The following is a 23,762-nucleotide window of genomic DNA, read 5'->3' on the forward strand; positions in this document are numbered from 1 at the left end:
GCTTATCATTATATCAACTTGTCATTCAAATTAAGTACCTTGTAAACAATCTAAATTAACATGACTCTGCAGAACTTATTATCATTATTAGCCACTTCATAAACAAAGTGATTTCCTCATTACGCTATTTTATTATACCAGAGTAGTGAAGATTACCGTAGAACCATGTCGTGTCTGTTATTTGCGTGTTTTGCAAGTGTTTTGTTTGTCAATAATGTTGTCGAAGCTTCCAGAATTCTTGCTTACTATCCAACACCATCTATAAGTCATCAAGTAGTTTTCAGACCTCTCAGTCTGGAACTAGCTAGAAGAGGACATGAAGTAGTCGTCATAACCCCAGATCCTATGTTCCCAAATGGAACTGCACCAGAAAATCTAACAGAAATAGATGTGCATGATCTCTCATACAATACATGGAGAAAGTTGATTCAGAAATATGAAAACAAGATGGTAATCAGTCAATTTGCGTCAATGTTTAAATCAATGATATCATTAATGGAAGAGCAGGTTAAGACAGATCCCGTGCAAAAGATACTTAAAGATCCAAGACCGTTTGATCTGATAATCGTTGAAGCGATAGCGGAGTGTACTTTAGGTCTGTCCCACATATACAAAGCACCAGTAATTCAGTTTAGTTCATTAGCTAGCACTACGATACCATTGCAAATGTTTGGTGCTACTACACATCCGCTTCTTTATCCTACATTTTTTCATCATCGAATCTACAATCTCACCTTGCGAGAGAAACTCAACGAACTCTACGATGAACACGTTTACAATGCGTTGTTTCCAGAAGTAGAAGAATTTTGTTTGGATATGATGAAACGTGTGTTTAGCCCAGATGTTCCGACATTGGGAGAATTAAGAAAGAATGTGGATCTGTATTTTCTAAATGTTCATCCTTTGTGGGATTTCAATCGTCCAGTGCCCCCAAATGTGGTGTACCTTGGTGGGATGCATCAGAAGCCAGCAAAAGATCTGCCAAAGGTAATTGTTAATTATTTTAAATTGTAAACTTATTTCAAGTTAGTAACTTTATTTATGTGGCATATTTTTAAATATACGTACTATTTAATCTCAATTTCTATTTCAGGACCTACAAAATTACTTAGACTCTTCTAAAAATGGAGTCATATACGTCAGTTTTGGTTCAAACGTAGAACCAGCATTGTTCCCGCCCGAAAAAATACAAACGCTAGTGGACGTATTCTCAAAATTGCCATACGATATTTTATGGAAATGGAACCAAGACGAACTACCTGGACGCACTCCAAATATTAGAATTTCAAAATGGTTTCCACAACCTGATCTTCTGAGTAAGTATTCAAAATCCAAACTTTATTTGCTAACTGTAATTTGTAATTTGGCGTAGTTCCCTAGACAATATTCATAATTATTATCATATTAATTTAAGTTGACTTAACCAGGTCACAGGTCAAAATGACTTCGTCTTAGACCAAAGTATTGTATGTGTTTAATTCGGTGTAAATTAGAAACATCAAATCTACAAGATTTTTCATAATATTAAAATGATTTAAATGCTAGCACTTAATTAGCAATATCAATAATAAATAAACTAGTGTCTTTTTAACAATAAAAAAGTACCTAACGTGCACCGACTGATGTGACTATAAATTAATAGTTGTGTACTCGTACATCATCAGTAACAAGTAAAGGACCAAATCCTTATTACACGATTTTAAACTTTCGCTTCTGCTTGTGATCACGGCTGCAGCATTGCAGCCGAAACGTCAAGCCGTGAGTACAATAAACTTCGCGTTACCATATGACCCATGTCTTACTATTTCAATCTTAATTAGTTTTAATCTATTTTAGGACATCCAAAGATTAAACTATTCGTAACCCAGTGTGGGCTTCAGTCCACGGATGAAGCCATCACAGCTGGTGTTCCTCTTCTTGGAATGCCAGTATTTGGAGACCAGGAATTCAATGCTGAACAGTATTTACATTACGGCATTGGCGTCAGAGTTGATTTGGAAACCGTAACTGAAGACAAACTAAATGAAGGGATCAATAAGATTCTGAAAGATGATTCGTAAGTATCAGAAGTGTCTCTTGATTACACAATGTAAACAATAGTATCTCTAATTTGATAATAAATCATACTCCGATAAGAATAGAGTGGGTAGCCATTTACTATGATAACGCACGATGGCCTTGTGGTTAGAAACCTAAGGACCTGACTATCTAAAAAGTCTAAGTACCTAATTATGAATCTAAAATATTTCAAAACTAGTTTATTAATTGAAGAACCGATACTTTTCCTGGAGTATATAATATAGGCCCCTAACCCAAGGCAGCATCTTGTTTTTTTATTTATAAGGTTTTTATTATATTTTTTTATTTTGGAAATCCTGAAAAAAAAAATTTGTCTAATGAATAATTATTATTTACAGCTACCGTAACAACATAGTGCGCCTTCGCACCATAATGCGCGATCAACCTCAGACTCCACTAGAGCGCGCGGTCTGGTGGACAGAGTACACCATACGTCACTCTGGAGCACGTCACTTGCGAACACCTGCAGCGAACATCTCTTTGGCAGAATACTATGAGTTAGAATTAGTAATAACTGTGTTATTTGTTGTAGGACTAGCACTAGGCGTAGTTATAGGAGTGCTAAGGTATACTTATGTGAAGTTATTCAGAGTTACGCTTAAAGTTAAGAAGAATTGATGTGTGTAATTGTTTTTTTTTTGTTCAAATGTTTCCTCGGAACTTGAAAATACTAAAATTGAACATGTTGTTCATTATAAATGGTTCAGATTATTTCGATACCTTCAGGTTCACTTGTCGTATAAACCAAAACCCTACTTTTCAGGAGAGCCAAAAAACGATTTTTTTTTTTAATAAAAAATTCGTAACTTTTTTATTTGAGAAGTTATAAAAAAATGTCCAAGAGAAAACATTTTTCAATTTTTGCGATGAAAAAGTCTAAATATTTAAAAAATGGGCATCTTCAGTAGTTTTAAAGTTAGCTTGGAGTTACGTCGTTGAAAAAGGCACTCGGTGGTTTATACGACCCATTATATTTGACCTAAAAATAACTCTTTACGTCGTATTTGAATTTTTTGTAAACACGAGACTGAAATTGATGGCTTAAAGACCATTAGATGTATTTTTTTTGGTTTATATACCCATTGATAAAGTGATTTATTCAAATGTATTATTAAAACTATGTATGTAAATAATGTATTGTTTAGTATTTCCAGGCTTTTGTTGTTTAGAGAATTTGCACAAAGATATTTAACAGTGTAAAAACTATATTTGGTTGAGGTAGAAATAATAAATTTGCTTGCATACGAAAAATAACATTTTTTTTACATTTTGCAGGAAAATTATGGCAAAACAAATAATATTTCTAATAATTCTAAACAAAACTAATCACCATAAATTTTGAACAAAAAAATACAATTACAGCAAAACATTAAGACAGCTTTCCTGGTTCTCTGATTCTGATTTCGTTTGGTTATGATACATTTTGCATGAAGAGAAGAGCCCCAGTATGCTCAGGAGAAGGATTTGTAATTTTTTGAGAATTTCTCTAAGGAATTTGTATCTTTACAAGAAACCCAAATTTAAATTACAGCTAAAAGTAACCACTACTGGCAACAATTAAAAGTTGGAGTACTTGTAAAGTAATAAACTATTACAGAGCATCTCAAAAGGGTATAAAATGAGCACACTATGGCTTATTTTCTTTGTTTAAAAGTCTTGAATTCATCACATTTAGTCCGTCAAACAGATAATTAGAAAATATGAGACTCATATTTTTTATTTTCTTTCATAATTTAATAATATCAGTGCTACATCGAATTGAAATGGCGCGATACGTCACGCTTGAGTAGAATTTTTACTAAAAAGTGACGTCGCGCGACATTTCAACTCAATATAATACAGTAATTCTTCGATTATGGGAAAAAATTAAAGTATGAGTCTAAATTTTCTAATTCTCTGTCTGACGGACTAAATAGAGTTTCGATTTCATGACCCGGTCATCATTACTATTCACGGATGTACTGAAAGCAACCTATCTAGTTATTATCTTCAAAAGTAGAAACAATCAACTTTCTTTAACTTTATAAATAAGAAAAACTTACTTACTGTACATACATACATATGTGATGTAATAAATAAATAAATATGAATATGAAACAGATAATTACCATATTGAATACGTGGACTAACGACGTTGAATCTGGACATAAAACGCCATGTCTTAAGGCGTAAAAACCATTTTCAATTACGAGACAGTTTTACGTCCTGGCTTAAAAAAATGTATGGTTGATACATCTTAGCAAAAATACCAAAAACAAGTGTTCGGTTTTTACACTGTTTATAAGGTATTTATTTATCTTTTACGCTATAGTTTTTTGGGGCGTATAAACATTTTTTTAGCGAATTTCAATATTTCGAATATACAGCTCGATAGAGAAAAAAATTCTGATTAAAATGGTATATATAACTCGATTTGGCCAAAATGGTTTATACGACAATTGAACCTGAAGGTGTCGATTTATTAAATGAGACTGTAATGCCCGAATTAACCATCAATCCTTATTTTTAACTGACTCATATCTATGGTAAAACAAAAGAAATTTTGTTTTTATGGGGTCAAATAAAAATTAGGGATTGATGGTGAAAACGGTCTTAAATTTCTTATCCCTTTTACCGATGTTTTAATAAAGAAAGCGTGGGCACCTTAATACTAATAAGTAAGTATTTTATATCATGTGATAGCTAATAAAATCATCTATTGTTAGAAGTAGAACAGACACAACTTTCATACACTTTAGGGGAGTAAGAAAGGATTTAAGTAGAAGTCCTTTTCAGTTATTTTACAATACAAGAAAAACCAGGTCGTTTAAGTATGTTTTATTTGCATTTTGTTATTAGTATTTTACAAAACGAATGTAAATTTATTACTCTACGTCTATTAGCAAGTGGTAAGAGGTATGCTTTAGAGGTCTCGGATTTGATTACCACTGCCTGGCTAGCAACTCTATTTTCTTAAGTCTGTCACTATAACAATAATGTTAATAGCATAACTGTATTCCGGCATTTGGAAAAAGGAAGCCATAATTCCTCTGTAGTTGAAGTTCCCTTCCACCTTCAGCCTAATCACCGGGTATGAATCAGGTATGAATGAGGGCAAGAACTTCCTCGTGGAGAATAAAAACATGTTCTGTCCAGTTATTCTCTCTAAATCTGTTCTACGTAATTTCCAATATTAATTCACTCTAAGAAAGTCAAAAACATGTAACGGAATCTCCGACTTACCACTTTAGTGGAGCGATTACAGGAAATAGTGGCACATTTTTTGTATTATTATGAATGTTCAGGAAACTTGCGCAGTTTTAATATTGTTTTGGACCTATGGAAGTTCTTTTTTTTATTTAAACATTTAAGTTGAAAATTTGATATTGTTCTACTAAAATCATAATTTTAATATTTCTAGCAAAACTTTTGTATCATGCATCAAATATAGGAAAGTGATTATTTTTTTTAAACATCAGCAAATAATAACAAATGTATCCAAAAAAAATCTGAGAAAATACGACCCAAAAAAAAAAGATAAATTTTTTTAAAGCATTTATTAGGTCATTAAACTTTAAAAATATCACAAAATTAACTACTATCTCATAAAGCAAAATCGTGGAACATACATGGGGGTGATTCAGATACGTACACGGTCACACCTCGATGTAAGGAATCTAAATTTTTCTTTAAGACTTTACATTTTTGACCACCCTGAAAAATTTCCATTTTTTTTCATGTATCTGTTTCAATCTACCGACAAATTTCATGAAACTGAAATTTATGGTTCTTTAAAAATGGCTAAATGTTTGTAAGGAAACATAGATATTCGTTTAGTAAAATACGACAATTTCATACTTATTACAAAATTAAATAATCATTTGTCATTAAAATTAGGTAGGCTACTGTAAACAATTTGGAGAACTAGTTATTGTCATTCATAGCAAACATAAAGATTTCCTCATCACACTATGTTATACTACCAGAACTATCGTGGAATCATGTCGTGTCTATTAGTCGTGTGTTTTACAAGCGTTTTGACTATTATTAGTATTTGTGAAGCTTCCAGAATATTTGCTTACTATCCAACACCGTCTATAAGTCATCAAGTAGTCTTCAGACCTCTTAGTCTAGAACTAGCTAAAAGGGGACATGAAGTAGTCGTCATAACCCCGGATCCTATATTCCCAAATGGAACTGCACCAGAAAATCTAGCAGAAATTGATGTGCATGATCTTTCATACAATACATGGAGGGAGGTGATTCGGGCAAATAAAAACAAGTTAGTATTTAACCTATCAATATTAAAATTAATGATAACATTATTGGAAGAGCAGATTAATACAGAAGCCGTCCAAAAGATACTGAAAGATCCAAGACCGTTTGATTTGATAATCGTTGAAGCGCTAGCGTTTCCTTTAGGTCTGTCTCACATACACAAAGCACCAATAATTCAATTTAGTTCGCTTGCTGGCAGTACGATATTATATCAAGTATTCGGTGCTACTACACATCCGATTCTTTATCCTACAACTTTGCATCAACGAATTTACAATCACACCTTGCGGGAGAAACTCAACGTACTCTACGACGAATACGTTTACAATGCGTTGTTTCGAGAAATAGAAGGACTTACTTCGGATGCGATGAAACGTGTGTTTGGGCCAGATGTTCCGACAGTGAGAGAATTAAGAAAGAATGTGGATATGTATTTTCTAAATGTTCATCCTTTGTGGGATTTCAATCGTCCAGTACCCCCAAATGTGGTGTACCTTGGTGGGATGCATCAGAAGCCAGCAAAAGATCTGCCAAAGGTTATTTTATAAATCACTTGTGACTGACTTGAACTAAGTTTTGAAATTTTTTGCATATTTTCTTAAATTAATTTAATCTCCATTTCAATTTTAGAGCCTACAAAATTACCTGGACTCTTCTAAAAATGAAGTTGTATACGTCAGTTTTGGTTCAAACGTCGAACCAGCATTGTTCTCGCCCGAAAAAATACAAACGCTAGTGAATGTATTCTCAAAATTGCCGTACAACATTTTATGGAAATGGAACCAAGACGAACTACCTGGACGCACTCCAAATATAAGAATTTCAAAATGGTTTCCACAATCTGATCTTCTGAGTAAGTGCTTTTGTCTTGTTCTAAAATCTGAGTAAGTAATGTTGTTAATATGAATTATAATATAGGTAAAATATATAAATCTTGACTTACCAACTTGCTTTGACCTGTAACTTCCTCAAATATAATGAAAATTTATCATTGGAGCATATTTATATAGACAAAATGTATTGTCGTAATAACAATAAATGTTAATTCTGAGTAAATTATTTTAATTTGTAAATTTCTGATACTGAAAACGTCTACTCTAAAATATTTTTTATTTATAACATATAATAGTAGTCTTTGTTTATAACTATTTTATAGGATAAAAACAATTAATGTAATTTCAATTATAAAAATACTTCATGTATTTTTAATGATACAAAAAAGTATTGTGTAATTATAATCGACAATAAATAGAAGTGTACACGTCCACGATTAGTAATAATTTATGAACCAAACCAAAAAAGCTTGTTTTATTCTATTTTTAGGACATCCAAAGATTAAACTATTCGTAACCCAGTGTGGGCTTCAGTCCACGGATGAAGCCATCACAGCTGGTGTTCCTCTTCTTGGAATGCCAGTATTTGGAGACCAGGAATTCAATGCTGAACAGTATTTACATTACGGCATTGGCGTCAGAGTTGATTTGAAAACCGTAACTGAAGACAAACTAAATGAAGGGATCAATAAGATTCTGAAAGATGATTCGTAAGTAACAGAAGTGTCTCTTGATCACACAAATGAAACAATGTAGCTCTTGTTGATAATAAAATTAAATACTCTGATAAGAATAGAGAGCCATTTACTATAATCACGTACGATGGCCTTATGGTTAGAAACGCAAGCCTCAAAAGTCTGGATTTATAAATCTTAAATATTTCAAAACTGGCATAAGGCCTTTTCCTGGAGGATTTAAAGTATTCAGGTGAACCTGAATAAATAATATTATCTAATGAATAATTATTATTTACAGCTACCGTAACAACATAGTGCGACTTCGCACCATAATGCGCGATCAACCTCAGACTCCACTAGAGCGCGCGGTCTGGTGGACAGAGTACACCATACGTCACTCTGGAGCACGTCACTTGCGAACACCTGCAGCGAACATCTCTTTGGCAGAATACTATGAGTTAGAATTAGTAATAACTGTGTTATTTGTTGTAGGACTAGCACTTGGCGTAGTTATAGGAGTGCTAAGGTATACTTATGTGAAGTTATTCAGAGTTACACTTAAAGTTAAGAAGAATTGATGTATGTAATTGTTGTTTTTTGTTCAAATGTTAAAAGTTCATTAGTTACGGTTCAAATATAAAAAGATTGATTATTCAATGAGAGGAATATAAAGGTGTTTTAATAAATACAGTGCAGTGCAGTCGGATTTTTAATTTTTTCTTGTGGTGTCCGTTTCCATTAAAGGTATCAATTTCCTTTTTTTTATGTATCTGATGTTAAGGAAGATTCACACATATCAGTGTAGTCACAGTTCAGGCTCAGTACCGGCACAGTGCGAAATATTCTTTCATACAGTTTCTATGAACGCATCCCCACTTGCGAGTGTCAGTGACGACACAGTGCTCTCGGTGTCACTGCCGACACCGGCAGTCACGGACGTATTCGTTGACGACGATATTTTTGCCGGATCACGGACGCCGCCGCGACATCAAAAACAAAATAACTTACTTCATAGTTTCTGAACAAGAATATTGAAACAGCTCTCCTTCATTTTAAAACATTCCAAATATTTCACTGACGCAACATTGTAGCACTGATATAGATGACCCACGCTGAACTGTCCCGCCAAACTCAATGACAGGGGGGCGCTACCATCGTTCAACTTTATGGTTTCCAACATGGCAAAAATCGGAACCAGCGATTCGATATTGACAGTGGCGCCCCGCTGTCAATGTCATCGATAGGACAGTTCAGTATTTTGGAACTATACTGAACCGAGCGGACACTGTGACGGAACTGTGGCCTCACTGATATTTATGTCAATCGAGCTTGAATGTTGTTTCAATCTACTGACAAATTTCATAAACTGAATTTTATGGTTCCTCAAAGATCGGAAAATAATTGTATGGAAAAATAGATTTTCGTTGAATATAAAACGGTAATTTCATACTTATTACAGAACTAGCGGCCGCCCGCGACTTCGTACGCGTGAATCCCGTTTTTCCCGCTAATTCCCGTTCCCGTGGGAATTTCGGAAATTCCTTTCTTAGTGCACCTCTACGGTACCTAAGCTACGTCCCTTCCAAATTTCAAGTGCCTACGTTTAGCCGTTTAGGCTGTGCGTTGATCTGTCAGTCAGTCAGTCAGTTTCTCCTTTTATATATTTAGATTAAATAATCATTTGTTATTTAAATTAGGCAGGCTGTTGTAAGCAATCCATAGAACGAATATTTTTTCTCATCATACTATGTTATACTGCCGTAGAACCATGTCGCGTCTATTAGTCGTGTGTTTTACAAGCGTTTTGAATATTATTAGTATTTGTGAAGCTTCCAGAATACTTGCTTACTATCCAACACCGTCTATAAGTCATCAAGTAGTCTTCAGACCTCTTAGTCTAGAACTAGCTAAAAGGGGACATGAAGTAGTCGTCATAACCCCGGATCCTATATTCCCTAACGGAACTGCACCAGAAAATCTAATAGAAATAGATGTGCATGATCTCTCATACAGGACATGGAGAAAGTCGATTCAGGAATATGCAAACAAGATGGCAAGCAGTCAATTCGCGTCAATGCTTAAATCAATGATATCATTAATGGAAGAACAGGTTAAGACAGAACCCGTGCAAAAGATACTTAAAGATCCAAGACCGTTTGATCTGATAATCGTGGAAGCGATAGCGGTATGTACTTTAGGTCTTGTCCACATATACAAGGCACCAGTAATTCAGTTTAGTTCATTAGCTAGCACTACGATACCATTGCAAATGTTTGGTGCTACTACACATCCGCTTCTTTATCCTACATTTTTTCATCATCGAATCTACAATCTCACCTTGCGAGACAAACTCAACGAACTCTACGATGAACACGTTTACAATGCGTTGTTTCCAGAAGTAGACGAATTTTGTTTGGATGTGATGAAACGTGTATTTAGCCCAGATGTTCCGACAGTGGGAGAGTTAAGAAATAATGTGGATCTGTATTTTCTAAATGTTCATCCTTTGTGGGATTTCAATCGTCCAGTGCCCCCAAATGTGGTGTACCTTGGTGGGATGCATCAGAAGCCAGCAAAAGATCTGCCAAAGGTAATTGTAAATTATTATAATATAAACATAGTTCAAGTATAGTTTCGAAACTTATTTCAAGTTAGTAACTTTATTTATGTGGCATATTTTTAAATATACGTACTATTTAATCTCAATTTCTATTTCAGGACCTACAAAATTACTTAGACTCTTCTAAAAATGGAGTCATATACGTCAGTTTTGGTTCAAACGTAGAACCAGCATTGTTCCCGCCTGAAAAAATACAAACGCTAGTGGACGTATTCTCAAAATTGCCATACGATATTTTATGGAAATGGAACCAAGACAAACTACCTGGACGCACTCCATATATTAGAATTTCAAAATGGTTTCCACAACCTGATCTTCTGAGTAAGTATTCAAAATCCAAACTTTATTTGCTAACTGTAATTTGTAATTTGGCGTAGTTCCCTAAACAATATTCATAATTATTATCATAGTCATTTAAGTTGACTTAACCAGGTCACAGGTCAAAATGACTTCGTCTTAGACCAAAGTATTGTATGTGTTTAATTCGGTGTAAATTAGAAACATCAAATCTACAAGATCAAGCCGTGAGTACAATAAACTTCGCGTTACCATATGACCCATGTCTTACTATTTCAATCTTAATTAGTTTTAATCTATTTTAGGACATCCAAAGATTAAACTATTCGTAACCCAGTGTGGGCTTCAGTCCACGGATGAAGCCATCACAGCTGGTGTTCCTCTTCTTGGAATGCCAGTATTTGGAGACCAGGAATTCAATGCTGAACAGTATTTACATTACGGCATTGGCGTCAGAGTTGATTTGGAAACCGTAACTGAAGAGAAACTAAATGAAGGGATCAATAAGATTCTAAAAGATGATTCGTAAGTATCAGAAGTGTCTCTTGATTACACAATGTAAACAATAGTATCTCTAATTGATAATAAATACTCTGATAAGAATAGAGTGGGTAGCCATTTACTATGATAACGCACGATGGCCTTGTGGTTAGAAACCTAAGGACCTGACTATCTAAAAAGTCTAAGTACCTAATTATGAATCTAAAATATTTCAAAACTACATAGTTTATGAATTGAAGAACCGATACTTTTCCTGGAGTATACAGGGTGTTAAATGGGTATATGAGCCGACACTAGCCCATGTTAACATGGTCATATAAATGGTATGGTTAAGTCAGAAAATTGATATCTTCATTTTAATTATTTTATTTTTCATACAAATCGGATTTTATAAAATTTATTTTGTATAATATAGGCCCCTAACCCAAGGCAGCATCTTGTTTTTTTATTTATAAGGTTTTTGTTTTATTTTTTTAATTAGGTAAACCTGAAAAAAATAAATATTAATTTGTCTAATGAATAATTATTATTTACAGCTACCGTAACAACATAGTGCGCCTTCGCACCATAATGCGCGATCAACCTCAGACTCCACTAGAGCGCGCGGTCTGGTGGACAGAGTACACCATACGTCACTCTGGAGCACGTCACTTGCGGACACCTGCAGCGAACATCTCTTTGGCAGAATACTATGAGTTGGAATTAGTAGTAACTGTGTTATTTGTTGTAGGACTAGCACTAGGCGTAGTTATAGGAGTGCTAAGGTATACTTATGTGAAGTTATTTAGAGTTACGCTTAAAGTAAAAAAGAATTGATGTGTGTAATTGTATTTTTTTGTTCAAATGTTAAAAGTTCATTAGTTACGGTTCAAATATAAAAAGATTGTTTATTTAATGAGAGGAAAATAAAGGTGTTTTAATAAATACAGTGCAGTGGGATTTTTAATTTTTCCTTGTGGTGTCCGTTTCCATTAAAGGTATCAATTTCCTTTTTTTTATGTATCTGATGCTTAAGGAATATTCACACATATCAGTGTAGTTACAGTTCAGGCTCAGTACCGGCACAGTGCGAAATATTCTTTCATACAGTTTCTATGAACGCATCCCCACTTGCGAGTGTCAGTGACGACACAGTGCTCTCAGTGTCAGTGCCGACACCGGCATGCAGTCACGGACGTATTCGTTGACGACGATATTTTTGCCGGATCACGGACGCCGCCGCGACATCAAAAACAAAATAACTTACTTCATAGTTTCTGAACAAGAATATTGAAACAGCTCTCCTTCATTTTAAAACATTCCAAATATTTCACTGACGCAACATTGTAGCACTGATACTGAACTGAGCGGACACTGTGACGGAACTGTGGCCTCACTGATATTTATGTGAATCGAGCTTTAATGTTGTTTCAATTTACTGACAAAGAAGAACGGTCATCTGTGACCCAGGCCCGACAGAAACGAGACATACCTCAGTTTTTTTGTCATGTCTTAATTAGTTAAATTATATATTTTTTATATTCGAAATCTATGTATAACACCAAAATATTGCCCTTTGTTTTTGTTTAGGCGTTATACAAAAACTAATACAAAATGCCTATTTATCACCAAAATTGGTAAATGTATGTACCTAAATGTCTATTACAGCTGCTATGGAATGTATCTAGGTGACCTGGAGATACAGCCGGATTATACAGGGTGGAAAAAATAATAAGTTACAAAATCCAAAAATTCAATTTTACCAGCTTCCATAATCTGTACTCTATTAATGGTACCATTTGAAAGAGCTCGTGGAGCACTTTCAGAATCAGTAACTAGTTTTTCGATATCTTGTATAGTTTAGAAATAATCGAGTGAGATCACTTATCGTTCCATATGTATAACCACCCTGTATAATCCGGTTGTATCTCTAGGTCACCTAGATACATTCCATATCAGCTGTAATAGACATTTAGGTACATACATTTACCAATTTAGGTGGTACATAAGCATTTTGTATTAGTTTTTGTATAACGCCTAAACAAAAACAAAGGGTTAATATTTTGGTGTTATACATAGATTTCGAATATAAAAAATAAATAATTTAACTAATTAAGACATGACAAAAAAACTGAGGTATGTCTCGTTTCTGTCGGGTCTGGGTTTTTTTTGTATGGGGCGTGACCGTTCTTCAAATCATGAACTGAATTTTATGGTTCCTCAAAGATCGGAAAATAATTGTATGGAAAAATAGATTTTCGTTGAATATAAAACAGTAATTTCATACTTATTACAGAATTAAATAATCATTTGTTATTTAAATTAGGCAGGCTGTTGTAAGCAATCCATAGAACGAATATTTTTTCTCATCATACTGTGTTATACTACCGTAGAACCATGTCGTGTCTATTAGTCGTGTGTTTTACAAGCGTTTTGACTATTATTGGTATTTGTGAAGCTTCCAGAATACTTGCTTACTATCCAACACCGTCTTTAAGTCATCAAGTAGTCTTCAGACCTCTTAGTCTAGAACTAGCTAAAAGGGGACATGAAGTAGTCGTCATAACCCCGGATCCTATATTCCCAAATGGAACTGCACCAGAAAATCTAGCAGAAATTGATGTGCATGATCTTTCATACAATACATGGAGGGAGGTGATTCGGGCAAATAAAAACAAGTTAGTATTTAACCTATCAATATTAAAATTAATGATAACATTATTGGAAGAGCAGATTAATACAAAAGCCGTCCAAAAGATACTGAAAGATCCAAGACCGTTTGATTTGATAATCGTTGAAGCGCTAGCGTTTCCTTTAGGTCTGTCTCACATACACAAAGCACCAATAATTCAATTTAGTTCGCTTGCTGGCAGTACGATATTATATCAAGTATTCGGTGCTACTACACATCCGATTCTTTATCCTACAACTTTGCATCAACGAATCTACAATCACACCTTGCGGGAGAAACTCAACGTACTCTACGACGAATACGTTTACAATGCGTTGTTTCGAGAAATAGAAGGACTTACTTCGGATGCGATGAAACGTGTGTTTGGGCCAGATGTTCCGACAGTGAGAGAATTAAGAAAGAATGTGGATATGTATTTTCTAAATGTTCATCCTTTGTGGGATTTCAATCGTCCAGTACCCCCAAATGTGGTGTACCTTGGTGGGATGCATCAGAAGCCAGCAAAAGATCTGCCAAAGGTTATTTTATAAATCACTTGTGACTGACTTGAACTAAGTTTTGAAATTTTTTGCATATTTTCTTAAATTAATGTAATCTCCATTTCAATTTTAGAGCCTACAAAATTACCTGGACTCTTCTAAAAATGGAGTTGTATACGTCAGTTTTGGTTCAAACGTCGAACCAGCATTGTTCTCGCCCGAAAAAATACAAACGCTAGTGAACGTATTCTCAAAATTGCCGTACAACATTTTATGGAAATGGAACCAAGACGAACTACCTGGACGCACTCCAAATATAAGAATTTCAAAATGGTTTCCACAATCTGATCTTCTGAGTAAGTGATTTTGTCTTGTCCTAAAATCTGAGTAAGTAATGTTGTTAATATGAATTATAATATAAGTAAAATATATAAATCTTGACTCACCAACTTGCTTTGACCTGTAACTTCCTCCAGTATAATGAAAATTTATCATTGGAGCATATTTATAGGGACAAAATGTATTGTCGTAATAACAATAAATGTTAATTCTGAGTAAATTATTTTAATTTGTAAATTTCTGATACTGAAAACGTCTACCCTAAAATATTTTTTATTTATAACTATTTTATAGGATAAAAACAATTAATGTAATTTCAATTATAAAAATACTTTATGTATTTTTAATGATACAAAAAAGGATTGTGTAATTATAATCGACAATAAATAGAAGTGTACACGTCCACGATTAGTAATAATTTATGAACCAAACCAAAAAAGCTTGTTTTATTCTATTTTTAGGACATCCAAAGATTAAACTATTCGTAACCCAGTGTGGGCTTCAGTCCACGGATGAAGCCATCACAGCTGGTGTTCCTCTTCTTGGAATGCCAGTATTTGGAGACCAGGAATTCAATGCTGAACAGTATTTACATTACGGCATTGGCGTCAGAGTTGATTTGGAAACCGTAACTGAAGACAAACTAAATGAAGGGATCAATAAGATTCTTAAAGATGATACGTAAGTAGCAGAATAGTGTATATTGATTACACATTATAAACAATAGTATTTCTTATCTAAATACATAAATAACTTAAAGGTGATAGACCACGCACAGCCCAAACCACTTGACGGATCGGGCTGAAATTTGCCATGCAGGTAGGTGTTATGACGTAGGGGTGGAGTTGTTAATAAATACCCTGGTAAGTTTAGAGTGGGGGTAGCCATTTACTATGATAACGCACAATGGCCTTGTGGTTAGAAACCTAAGCCTCTGACTATCTAAAAAGTCTGAATAATTTATAAATCTAAAATGTTTCAAAACTGGTAATAAGAATTTAAGTACCGATACTTTTCCTGGAGGATATAATATAGGATATATTTTATTTATATCATATCGGTTTTCTACAGTAAAAGGCTACACTTCGGAGAATATGCGAAAGAATTACACGAATTAATTCCACCAGCCCCCTTCCATCATCGGGGAACCAGACGCAGGTTTGCGTACCATCCCTGTATTGTTGACATTCCACCAGCTCGCACTAAGCGTTTCGATGAGGCTTTTATAATGCGAACAGCTAGGGACTGGAATTCGTTGAATAATGAATAAAATTAAAATAGAAATAAAATTTACAGCTACCGTAACAACATAGTGCGCCTTCGCACCATAATGCGCGATCAACCTCAGACTCCACTAGAGCGCGCGGTCTGGTGGACAGAGTACACCATACGTCACTCTGGAGCACGTCACTTGCGAACACCTGCAGCGAACATCTCTTTGGCAGAATACTATGAGTTAGAATTAGTAATAACTGTGTTATTTGTTGTAGGACTAGCACTAGGCGTAGTTATAGGAGTGCTAAGGTATACTTATGTGAAGTTATTCAGAGTTACGTTTAAAGTAAAGAAGAACTGATGTGTGTAATTGCTTTGATTTTTACAACAATTTCTTTCTTCATTACTTAAAAGTTAAAAACTTCTTCATTTTCATCATTCAAAGATTATTTTATTCACCGAGACTAGATAATACATAAAGATGTTTTAAATAAATACAGTGTGATACAAAATTGATTTTTCATTTAAGTTTTGATCATCACTTTCCATCAGGTGAGATGCAGATCAAGAGCTTCCTTGTTTGTGAGAAAGAAATCATTTACGTGAGTTAAGTCATTATGTTATCAACTAAACCTCAGGCCTCAACTCCAGTACCTTGCTGCCCCATCGGCCGTCAGTTCTGCGTACTATGTGCCCTGCCCATTGCCACTTCAGCTTGCTAATCCGTCGGGCTGTCAGCGACTTTAGTTCGTTTACGGATCGGGTTAAAATGTGCTCCTTAAAATTAATGCCAGAAAATTTCACTCAATGGAAATACTTAACATACACATTAACGACAAAATTATGTAGTTTTAAATTACAACCTTTTATCTTTTCGAATTCAGTTGAAGTTTGAATGCCATCGCTGCTTAAAACTGTCAGTGCAATTACAATACAGTAGGGTAANCTTTTAAAATTAACAGACTCTAAAATTTCTGCAATAAAGTCCAAATTTCTGACACAATTTGGGGAAGACTGTGCACCGCGTCCTTCGTTATTAGCTTCCATTAAGTTGAAACTGCACTTAGTAGCAGGGATGTTATGGATATCCGTAACCGTAACCGAAACCATCGGATATTAGAAATAAAAAAAATATCCGTATCCGAAACGATTCAAAAGTTTCGGATAAAGGTGGAGTTTAAATCTTATTATTTTTTAATATTTGTAATTTGTCTGTCATTCCCTAACCAAACCTGACCTATTTTATCTTTATCATAGAGTGTCGTCATAGTGCACAAAGTGGCTATGTGGATCACGCAGCATCTTTCTATTTGAATTTTACATTTTTTAAATTCTAATATCCGTAACCGAAATTATTTGAAACTTTCGGACAATCCGAAATGATTTCATATCCATAACCGTAACCGAAACCGGTATAATATTATTCTAATATCCGTAACCGTATTCATAACCGAAACTTCATATCCTTAACATCCCTTCTTAGTAGCTTCAGCTGTACGTTGAATGTTCAAGCCGCAAGTATTTGAGGTTGCCATGCTTGAAAATTAGTTCATTAATGTAATTTTGTATAATGACTAAGACGTTGCAACAGGGCGGGGAATCCTGGAGCTTAATTCCTCACGTCACGGAGTTCTGTTTCATTTTCTGTTTACTCCTAATGTCGTTACGTTTTCTGTGATACAGGGGCAAATAATAAATAATGGAAATCTATACTAATATGTAGATACTAACTAGCGGCAGCCCGCGACTTCGTACGCGGGGATCGCGTTTTACCCCCTTAGGGGTGGAGTTTCGTAAAATCCTTTCTTAGCGGATGCCTACGTCATAACATCTACTTGCATGCCTAATTTCAGCCTGATCCGTCCAGTGGTTTGGCCTGTGCGTTGATAGATCACTATGTCAGTCAGTCAGTCACCTTACTTATATATATTTAGATGGATCAATACTAATAATTTGTTTGTTTGAAAGGAATAGACTCCGAAAGTACTTTAAAAAGAAATAATTTAAAATAAAATAAACACTAGAGGGGCTTTGTCATAGGTACAACAACAAAATTTTCGTACGGAACCATTCGGGCACGAGTTCGACTCGCGCTTGGCCGGTTGCTGCTACTGTTTTTCCTCGCGTCTAATGACGTAATTATTATTATTACACAATTCAAAAACTATTATTTACCAGCTGTTTGTTATGAATTTTGAACGCTTTTTAAGGTACATAGGTAGTAATTATCATCGTGGCATGACAAACTGCCTGGCTTTGTTTCGTGTACTGGAATTCCACACTAACTTTTGTTGATTCATATCATTATTATAATGTACCTTTTATTTGTCGCCTTTTTTTGAAGAAGAGCCGAAAGACGTAGCGTGGGCAGGCCTCCCACTAGGTGGACCGACGATCTGGCGAAGGTCGCGGGAGGTGCCTGGATGCAAGCGGCGCAGGATCGGTCTTCGTGGAAATCCTTGGGGGAGGCCTTTGTCCAGCAGTGGACGTCTTTCGGCTGAAACGAACGAACGAACGAACCTTTTATTTATATTGTTTCGTTAACTCACAAACTGCTTAGAAACCTTCTTAAAAGTAATTTGTTCGATACCAAATTTCGAAAATGTATGACACTTACAAGTGCGTTCAGCCTCATTGTATATTCTCGCTTTGATAAATTAAACTCTCATGAACTATTTAATGATTGATTCCTCACACTTGAAAGTCTTTACGCAGTCTGCGGGAACTTTGAATTAGTCAATTTAAAAACTGCAGCAATGGTGAAACTGTTACAGTTATTAATTTTTATTCGTTTCAGCCAAATGACGTCCACAGCTGGACAAAGGCCTCCCACAAGGTTTCCACAATGAAAGGTTCTGCGCTGCCCGCACCCAGGCTCTTCCCGCGACCTTTACCAGATCGTCGGTCCACCTAGTAGGAGGTCTGGCCTGTCTTCCAACCCGTGGTCATTAATTTTTATACCTACAACTAAACATCCTTCAGAGGAATCAGTAAAAAAATATGAATCATTTAAACTCGTTGATTCACACTAAAAATCTCTAAATACATTCAAACAGTAAGAAGTATGAAATAAAACCCTCATATCAATTCATCTTCTCTTTACTTTTCCAAACCTTTCTACAACATCTCACTGAAAACACAAGTCCAGCTACTACAGCCAATAATGCTGCCAATCCATAAACACATAAGTATAGTTCATAATATTCAACAAAAGAAGGATATGCGCCGGCCGCGCGCAAGTGGCGTGCGCCGGAGTGTCGGATCACGTATTCTGTCCACCACACCGCGCGCTCTAGTGGAGTCTGGGGCTGATCTTGCATGAGGGTACGTAGACGAACGATATTTCTGCGGTAACTGAAAAAGGGAAACAATTGAACATTAGGCTGGGTTGCATCATCTTACTTTAACTTTGACAAACGTCAAAAATCTGTCAAAATCCATACAAAAAGCACCATCGTTATAGTTTCGGTAAAATTTAGGTGGTGCAACTCAGCCTTAGTATTTTAAAAGAAGAACACAAACGCCCGTATACACAAACATTACTATGAGGTCTAACAGTGCGCGTGGACGCACAGAGTCACACACGAACCAATCACAGCGCTCTATTGAATGTTGTGTGTTCGATTTGCTGCAATCATCGTTTTTGAATACGGGCGTAAGGGTCTCAATGTTGAGTACACACGATAATGATTGCAGGAAGGTGCGGATCGGCTAATCTATATGTATAATCTAAGAATCTAGTTTCAGACTTAATAAATCATGCCTTCCAATCCAAGGCATATTTTTTAGACAATGAAGTTGACTTACGCCTAGAAGTGATAATACCGTGTATTAAATAAAGTCGATTTTTCTTGTTCCTTAAAAAGTGACAAAGTTTAAAAAATTATAGGATCAGGTTTATATTGAAACAATTAAAGTACCTAAACTAACAAAGCTGCAAAGATCAAGTACACAAATACAAATATTAATCTCAAAATTTTGCAGACAGCTTAGTGAGCATTAAGTTATTTGCCTTCACAAAGAGGTTAATATTTCATAATCCTATTGCTTTCAGCTTAATAGTCTTAAATACATTGTTGATAATATTATTGTTACGGTCAAAGTGATAAATGTGAAAATTATGAATAATCGCCGGTTATTATGTATAATTACCGCATGATTTGGTAAATGTGATTAATTTGAGGTCATTTATGTGTGTATAAAACTAAATAGGCGGCTTAGGGGTGGCCCATGGGCCACCCCCGCTGCACCTTTACCTATTTTTCACTTTAAATCAAAACATTATATTATAGGCATCATGGAAAAGTAATATTATGCAAGAAACATTCCAAACTCATTATGCCAAATTATATTAATATATGATATCAAAACGTTCAAAAGTTTGGCTGTACACGAGCACGTACACTAGATGTTGTTCTCTTTTATGAAATTTGTTTGTACATACTAAGGTTGAATTATTAAATAATCACTGTTAAATGTGATTAATTTATCACTTTTACCGCGACTGTCGGTAATTATTCATAATAACCGGTTATTATTAATAATTTTCAATTTATCACATTAACCGTAACATTATTATCATCAAAATTAAAGGTCTAGCGGTTAACTCCGTCAGTAGCTGAGGTAAGAGAGCTGCACAGGAGGGTGTTTTTGAGACTTCAAACGTTAGCGAAATTCCGATCGACCAGCAGATCAAGCGCCGCGAGTGGAACTTGATAGGCCACACTCTCCGAAGGGACCCCGATCACATCCCTAAGCAGGCTCTGGATTGGAATCCCCAAGGAAAACGCAAACGTGGTCGACCCGGGCAAACTTGGCGGCGCACTGTAGCGGACGAGGCGAAGAAGATCGGCAAGACCTGGAGCGAGATCAAGCGAGAAGCTCAAGGCCGAACGAGATGGAGGACTGTTGTGGACGTCCTCTGCCCCATCTAGGGGACATAGGACCATAAGTCAAGTAAGTCAAACGTTAGCGAGATTTCAAGTATTCTTCAGATTTGTATGCTCTGTCACGTCATAATATGTCAATGTCATCCCTCCCTTTCTTCTCCCATACCTCAGGCACTGATTGAGTTAAGCGTAAGACCTATAAGATTTATACTTCAAGCGAGGACCCATTATGTTTGATTAGCTCACCTGTCATCTTGTAGTATCATGGTAATTGCGTTACTAAGTTTCTCTTCAGTGACAGTTTCAATGTCAACTATAACACCAATGCCATGGTGGAGATATTGCGCTGCGTTGTACTTTTGGTCCCCAAACATCGGCATTCCAACGAGAGGAACCCCTGCTGTGATGGCTTCATCAGTAGACTGGAGACCACATTGGGTTACAAACAATTTTATCTTGGGGTGTCCTGGAAATAAATAAAGAAAGAAAAGATGTTTATTTGGAACGAAATTTATTGTGAAATGAGGAGCAGGAAAACTATAGTAACTGACATAGGCCACAGAAACGCCAAAATTAAGTGCGGGGCATGCTCGTAGAGCTGATGGCCGCTGGGGCAGAAAAGTTCTCGAGTGGCGACTGTAGTATATTTTTTTTATATTTAATGTGTGAGGGTATCGGAATAATAAATCAGTGCTTTAACCAACTGGGGCGTGTTTTATTTCAGGGTGTCAGTGGGAAATGCGAGCCGGAAAATGTAGTGTGGGCAGGTCGCCGAAAGTACCTGAAAGCGGGCAACGCAGGACCGGTAGTTGTGGAAATCCTTGGGACCTTTGTCCAGCAGTGGACGTCATTTGGCTGAAACAAACGAACTAACGATGTGAAAAAAATCTACTACTGTAAGGTGTTAAGATAAAGCAACGACATATCGCACGGTGTAGGTGTCTTAGCGTTCAGAGATCGTGGGTTCAATTGCCACTTGAGGTAATACTTTTTCAAGTTCTATAATATTGTTCGATGGAAATGTGTAGTGTGTAATAACTTCTAATGCAAAAATACTTACTCAAAAGATCAGATTGTGGCAGCCATTTTGAAATCCTTATATTTTTAGTACGTCCAGGGACATCTCCATGATTCCACTTCCACAGAATATCGTATGGCAATTTCGAGAAGACGTTTACTAGGATTTTTATCCTTTCCTGAGGGAATTGAGTGGGATCGATTATGGAGCCAAAACTGACGTAAATAACGCCGTTTTTAGAAGAATCTAGGAATGTTTGAAGGTGCTGAAAGGTTTTGACAACATTTATCATTATTTTCATTTTATTAATAACTAAACTCACTCATAATTTAATTATAGTGATAACTCGGGATATATAAAATGTAGTAAATATTAGTGGTAGTTAATACTACCTTAGGTAGATCCTTTGCTGGTTTCTGATGCATACCACCAAGATGAACCACATTAGGAGGCACTGGTCGATTTGAATCCCACATGGGATGCACATTCAAGAACATCATATCCACATTCTTTCTTAGTTCATCCAATTTCGGCACTTCTGGACCAAATACATTCCTTAATACTTCATTAACATGATCATCAATGTCAGTTTCTATAGAAAATTTATATTCAATGACAAGTGCTTTCATCTTCTCCCACAATGTACGGTTATTTAAAGTTTCATGTATTATTGATGGATAAATCAACGGGTGAGCGGCAGCGCCATACATCTTGTATATAGCAGTAGTAACACCAACTGTACTGAATTGAATTACTGGTGCTTTGAAAACATGAGTCAATCCCAATAAGGCTTCCATGTACGCCTCAACAATAATCAAATCATACTTCTTTGATTTATCTTTTAAAATCTTATTAACAGCGTCTGATTTCATTTGCTTTTCTATAGTCGATGCTACATTTTTGAATATTGCAGTGATCTCGCTGTTTTCCATTTTGTTATCAAATTTATTTAGCAGTTTCTTCCAATCTGCGTATGATAGGTCGTGTACGTCTATTTCTGTTAAGTTTTCAGGTGCTTTACCCTTTGGAAATATAGGGTCTGTGGTTACAACGACCACTTCATGGCCTCGATTCACAAGTTCCAGAGTAAGTGGTCTGAAGACAATCTGGTGGCTTATGGACGGGGTAGGGTAGTACGCCAGAATCCTAGCTGCTTCAATGATAGAGTTCATATTTATAAAGCAAATTACACTGAATACAATTAATAAAAATCGAGACATAATACATTTGAAACACTGCTGCTAACACTGTTAAACTGACTGCTACTGCTGTCTCGCTACAAAAATATCCTTACAAAAGTTTATAGAGTTACTGAATCAGATAAGAAGGTACTTTAAAACGTTAAAACGATTCACAAGTCACGAACCTCCACTGATTTACGTAATTATACTAGCTAACACATAACTAATAAATCAATTTTTTCACACGTATTAACACAAATTAACTATCTGATAAAATTCAGATTAAAATGTGAAATGATACCAGAGAAACAAAAAACAATGACCAAATGAATTTGTTAAAATATTTGTCTTAACTTGTATTTGTCATTAATTTTCAATGTGCGCACTTATCTTTGGTAACGAGTTTAAGAGGTTACGTTACTTTTTCCATTTTCAGTTAACTTCCAAGAAAACTGAATGGTTTCACACGAATTTGGGAATCGAAATGTCTGTGTAGTTCTAGCTGATATAATTTAAGCTAACCTCAATAGACTTAAACTTGAAACTCAATAGCATATTCACGCAGACTCAAATGGTTTTGCATAATAAACGCGCTGGAATTGAATCCATTGGACGTTTGGTCAGCGGATCTGGAGTTCACCTGAATCAAGCAAGATTTGTGTTTGTGTTCCCAGTTTCGTGCCGCAGTCTTAATGCAGGCTTCACA

General features: G+C 35.5%; 4 protein-coding genes across 5 annotated transcripts; 3 read left to right on the top strand and 1 right to left on the bottom strand.

Annotated features, from left to right (window-relative positions):
• The first annotated feature begins 129 nt into the window (after positions 1–129).
• Positions 130–8,546, top strand: LOC114357739 (UDP-glucuronosyltransferase 2B14-like). 2 transcript variants are annotated; one of them, XM_028311490.1, is made up of 4 exons: positions 130–987; positions 1,094–1,316; positions 1,837–2,056; positions 8,145–8,546. In XM_028311490.1, exons 1-4 carry the CDS (start codon positions 166–168, stop codon positions 8,422–8,424), a joined length of 1,545 nt encoding a protein of 514 aa, XP_028167291.1. In that variant the 5' UTR covers positions 130–165; the 3' UTR covers positions 8,425–8,546. The 2 variants fall into 2 exon arrangements, with proteins under 2 accessions (XP_028167291.1, XP_028167290.1); XM_028311489.1 differs by lacking the exon at positions 8,145–8,546 and adding an exon at positions 2,418–2,726.
• A 1,068-nt stretch (positions 8,547–9,614) lies between these two features.
• LOC114357741 (UDP-glucuronosyltransferase 2B14-like) lies at positions 9,615–12,190 on the top strand. The gene is made up of 4 exons (XM_028311491.1): positions 9,615–10,436; positions 10,565–10,787; positions 11,069–11,288; positions 11,801–12,190. The coding sequence occupies exons 1-4, from the start codon at positions 9,615–9,617 to the stop codon at positions 12,078–12,080; spliced, it is 1,545 nt and encodes a 514-aa protein (XP_028167292.1). The 3' UTR covers positions 12,081–12,190.
• Positions 12,191–13,625: 1,435 nt separating this feature from the next.
• On the top strand, positions 13,626–16,451 carry LOC114357736 (UDP-glucuronosyltransferase 2B14-like). The gene is made up of 4 exons (XM_028311485.1): positions 13,626–14,453; positions 14,548–14,770; positions 15,215–15,434; positions 16,050–16,451. The coding sequence occupies exons 1-4, from the start codon at positions 13,641–13,643 to the stop codon at positions 16,327–16,329; spliced, it is 1,536 nt and encodes a 511-aa protein (XP_028167286.1). The 5' UTR covers positions 13,626–13,640; the 3' UTR covers positions 16,330–16,451.
• Positions 16,452–21,099: 4,648 nt separating this feature from the next.
• Positions 21,100–22,375, bottom strand: LOC114357737 (UDP-glucuronosyltransferase 2B4-like). Its single transcript, XM_028311486.1, has 3 exons — positions 22,268–22,375; positions 21,918–22,140; positions 21,100–21,323 (listed from the first exon to the last, which is right to left on the bottom strand). The coding sequence occupies exons 1-3, from the start codon at positions 22,373–22,375 to the stop codon at positions 21,100–21,102; spliced, it is 555 nt and encodes a 184-aa protein (XP_028167287.1).
• Positions 22,376–23,762: the final 1,387 nt, after the last annotated feature.

Source organism: Ostrinia furnacalis, unplaced genomic scaffold, assembly GCF_004193835.3.
Source record: "Ostrinia furnacalis isolate ACB-3 unplaced genomic scaffold, ASM419383v2 OfSCF3339, whole genome shotgun sequence".
In the NCBI taxonomy this organism is placed as follows: domain Eukaryota; kingdom Metazoa; phylum Arthropoda; class Insecta; order Lepidoptera; family Crambidae; genus Ostrinia; species Ostrinia furnacalis.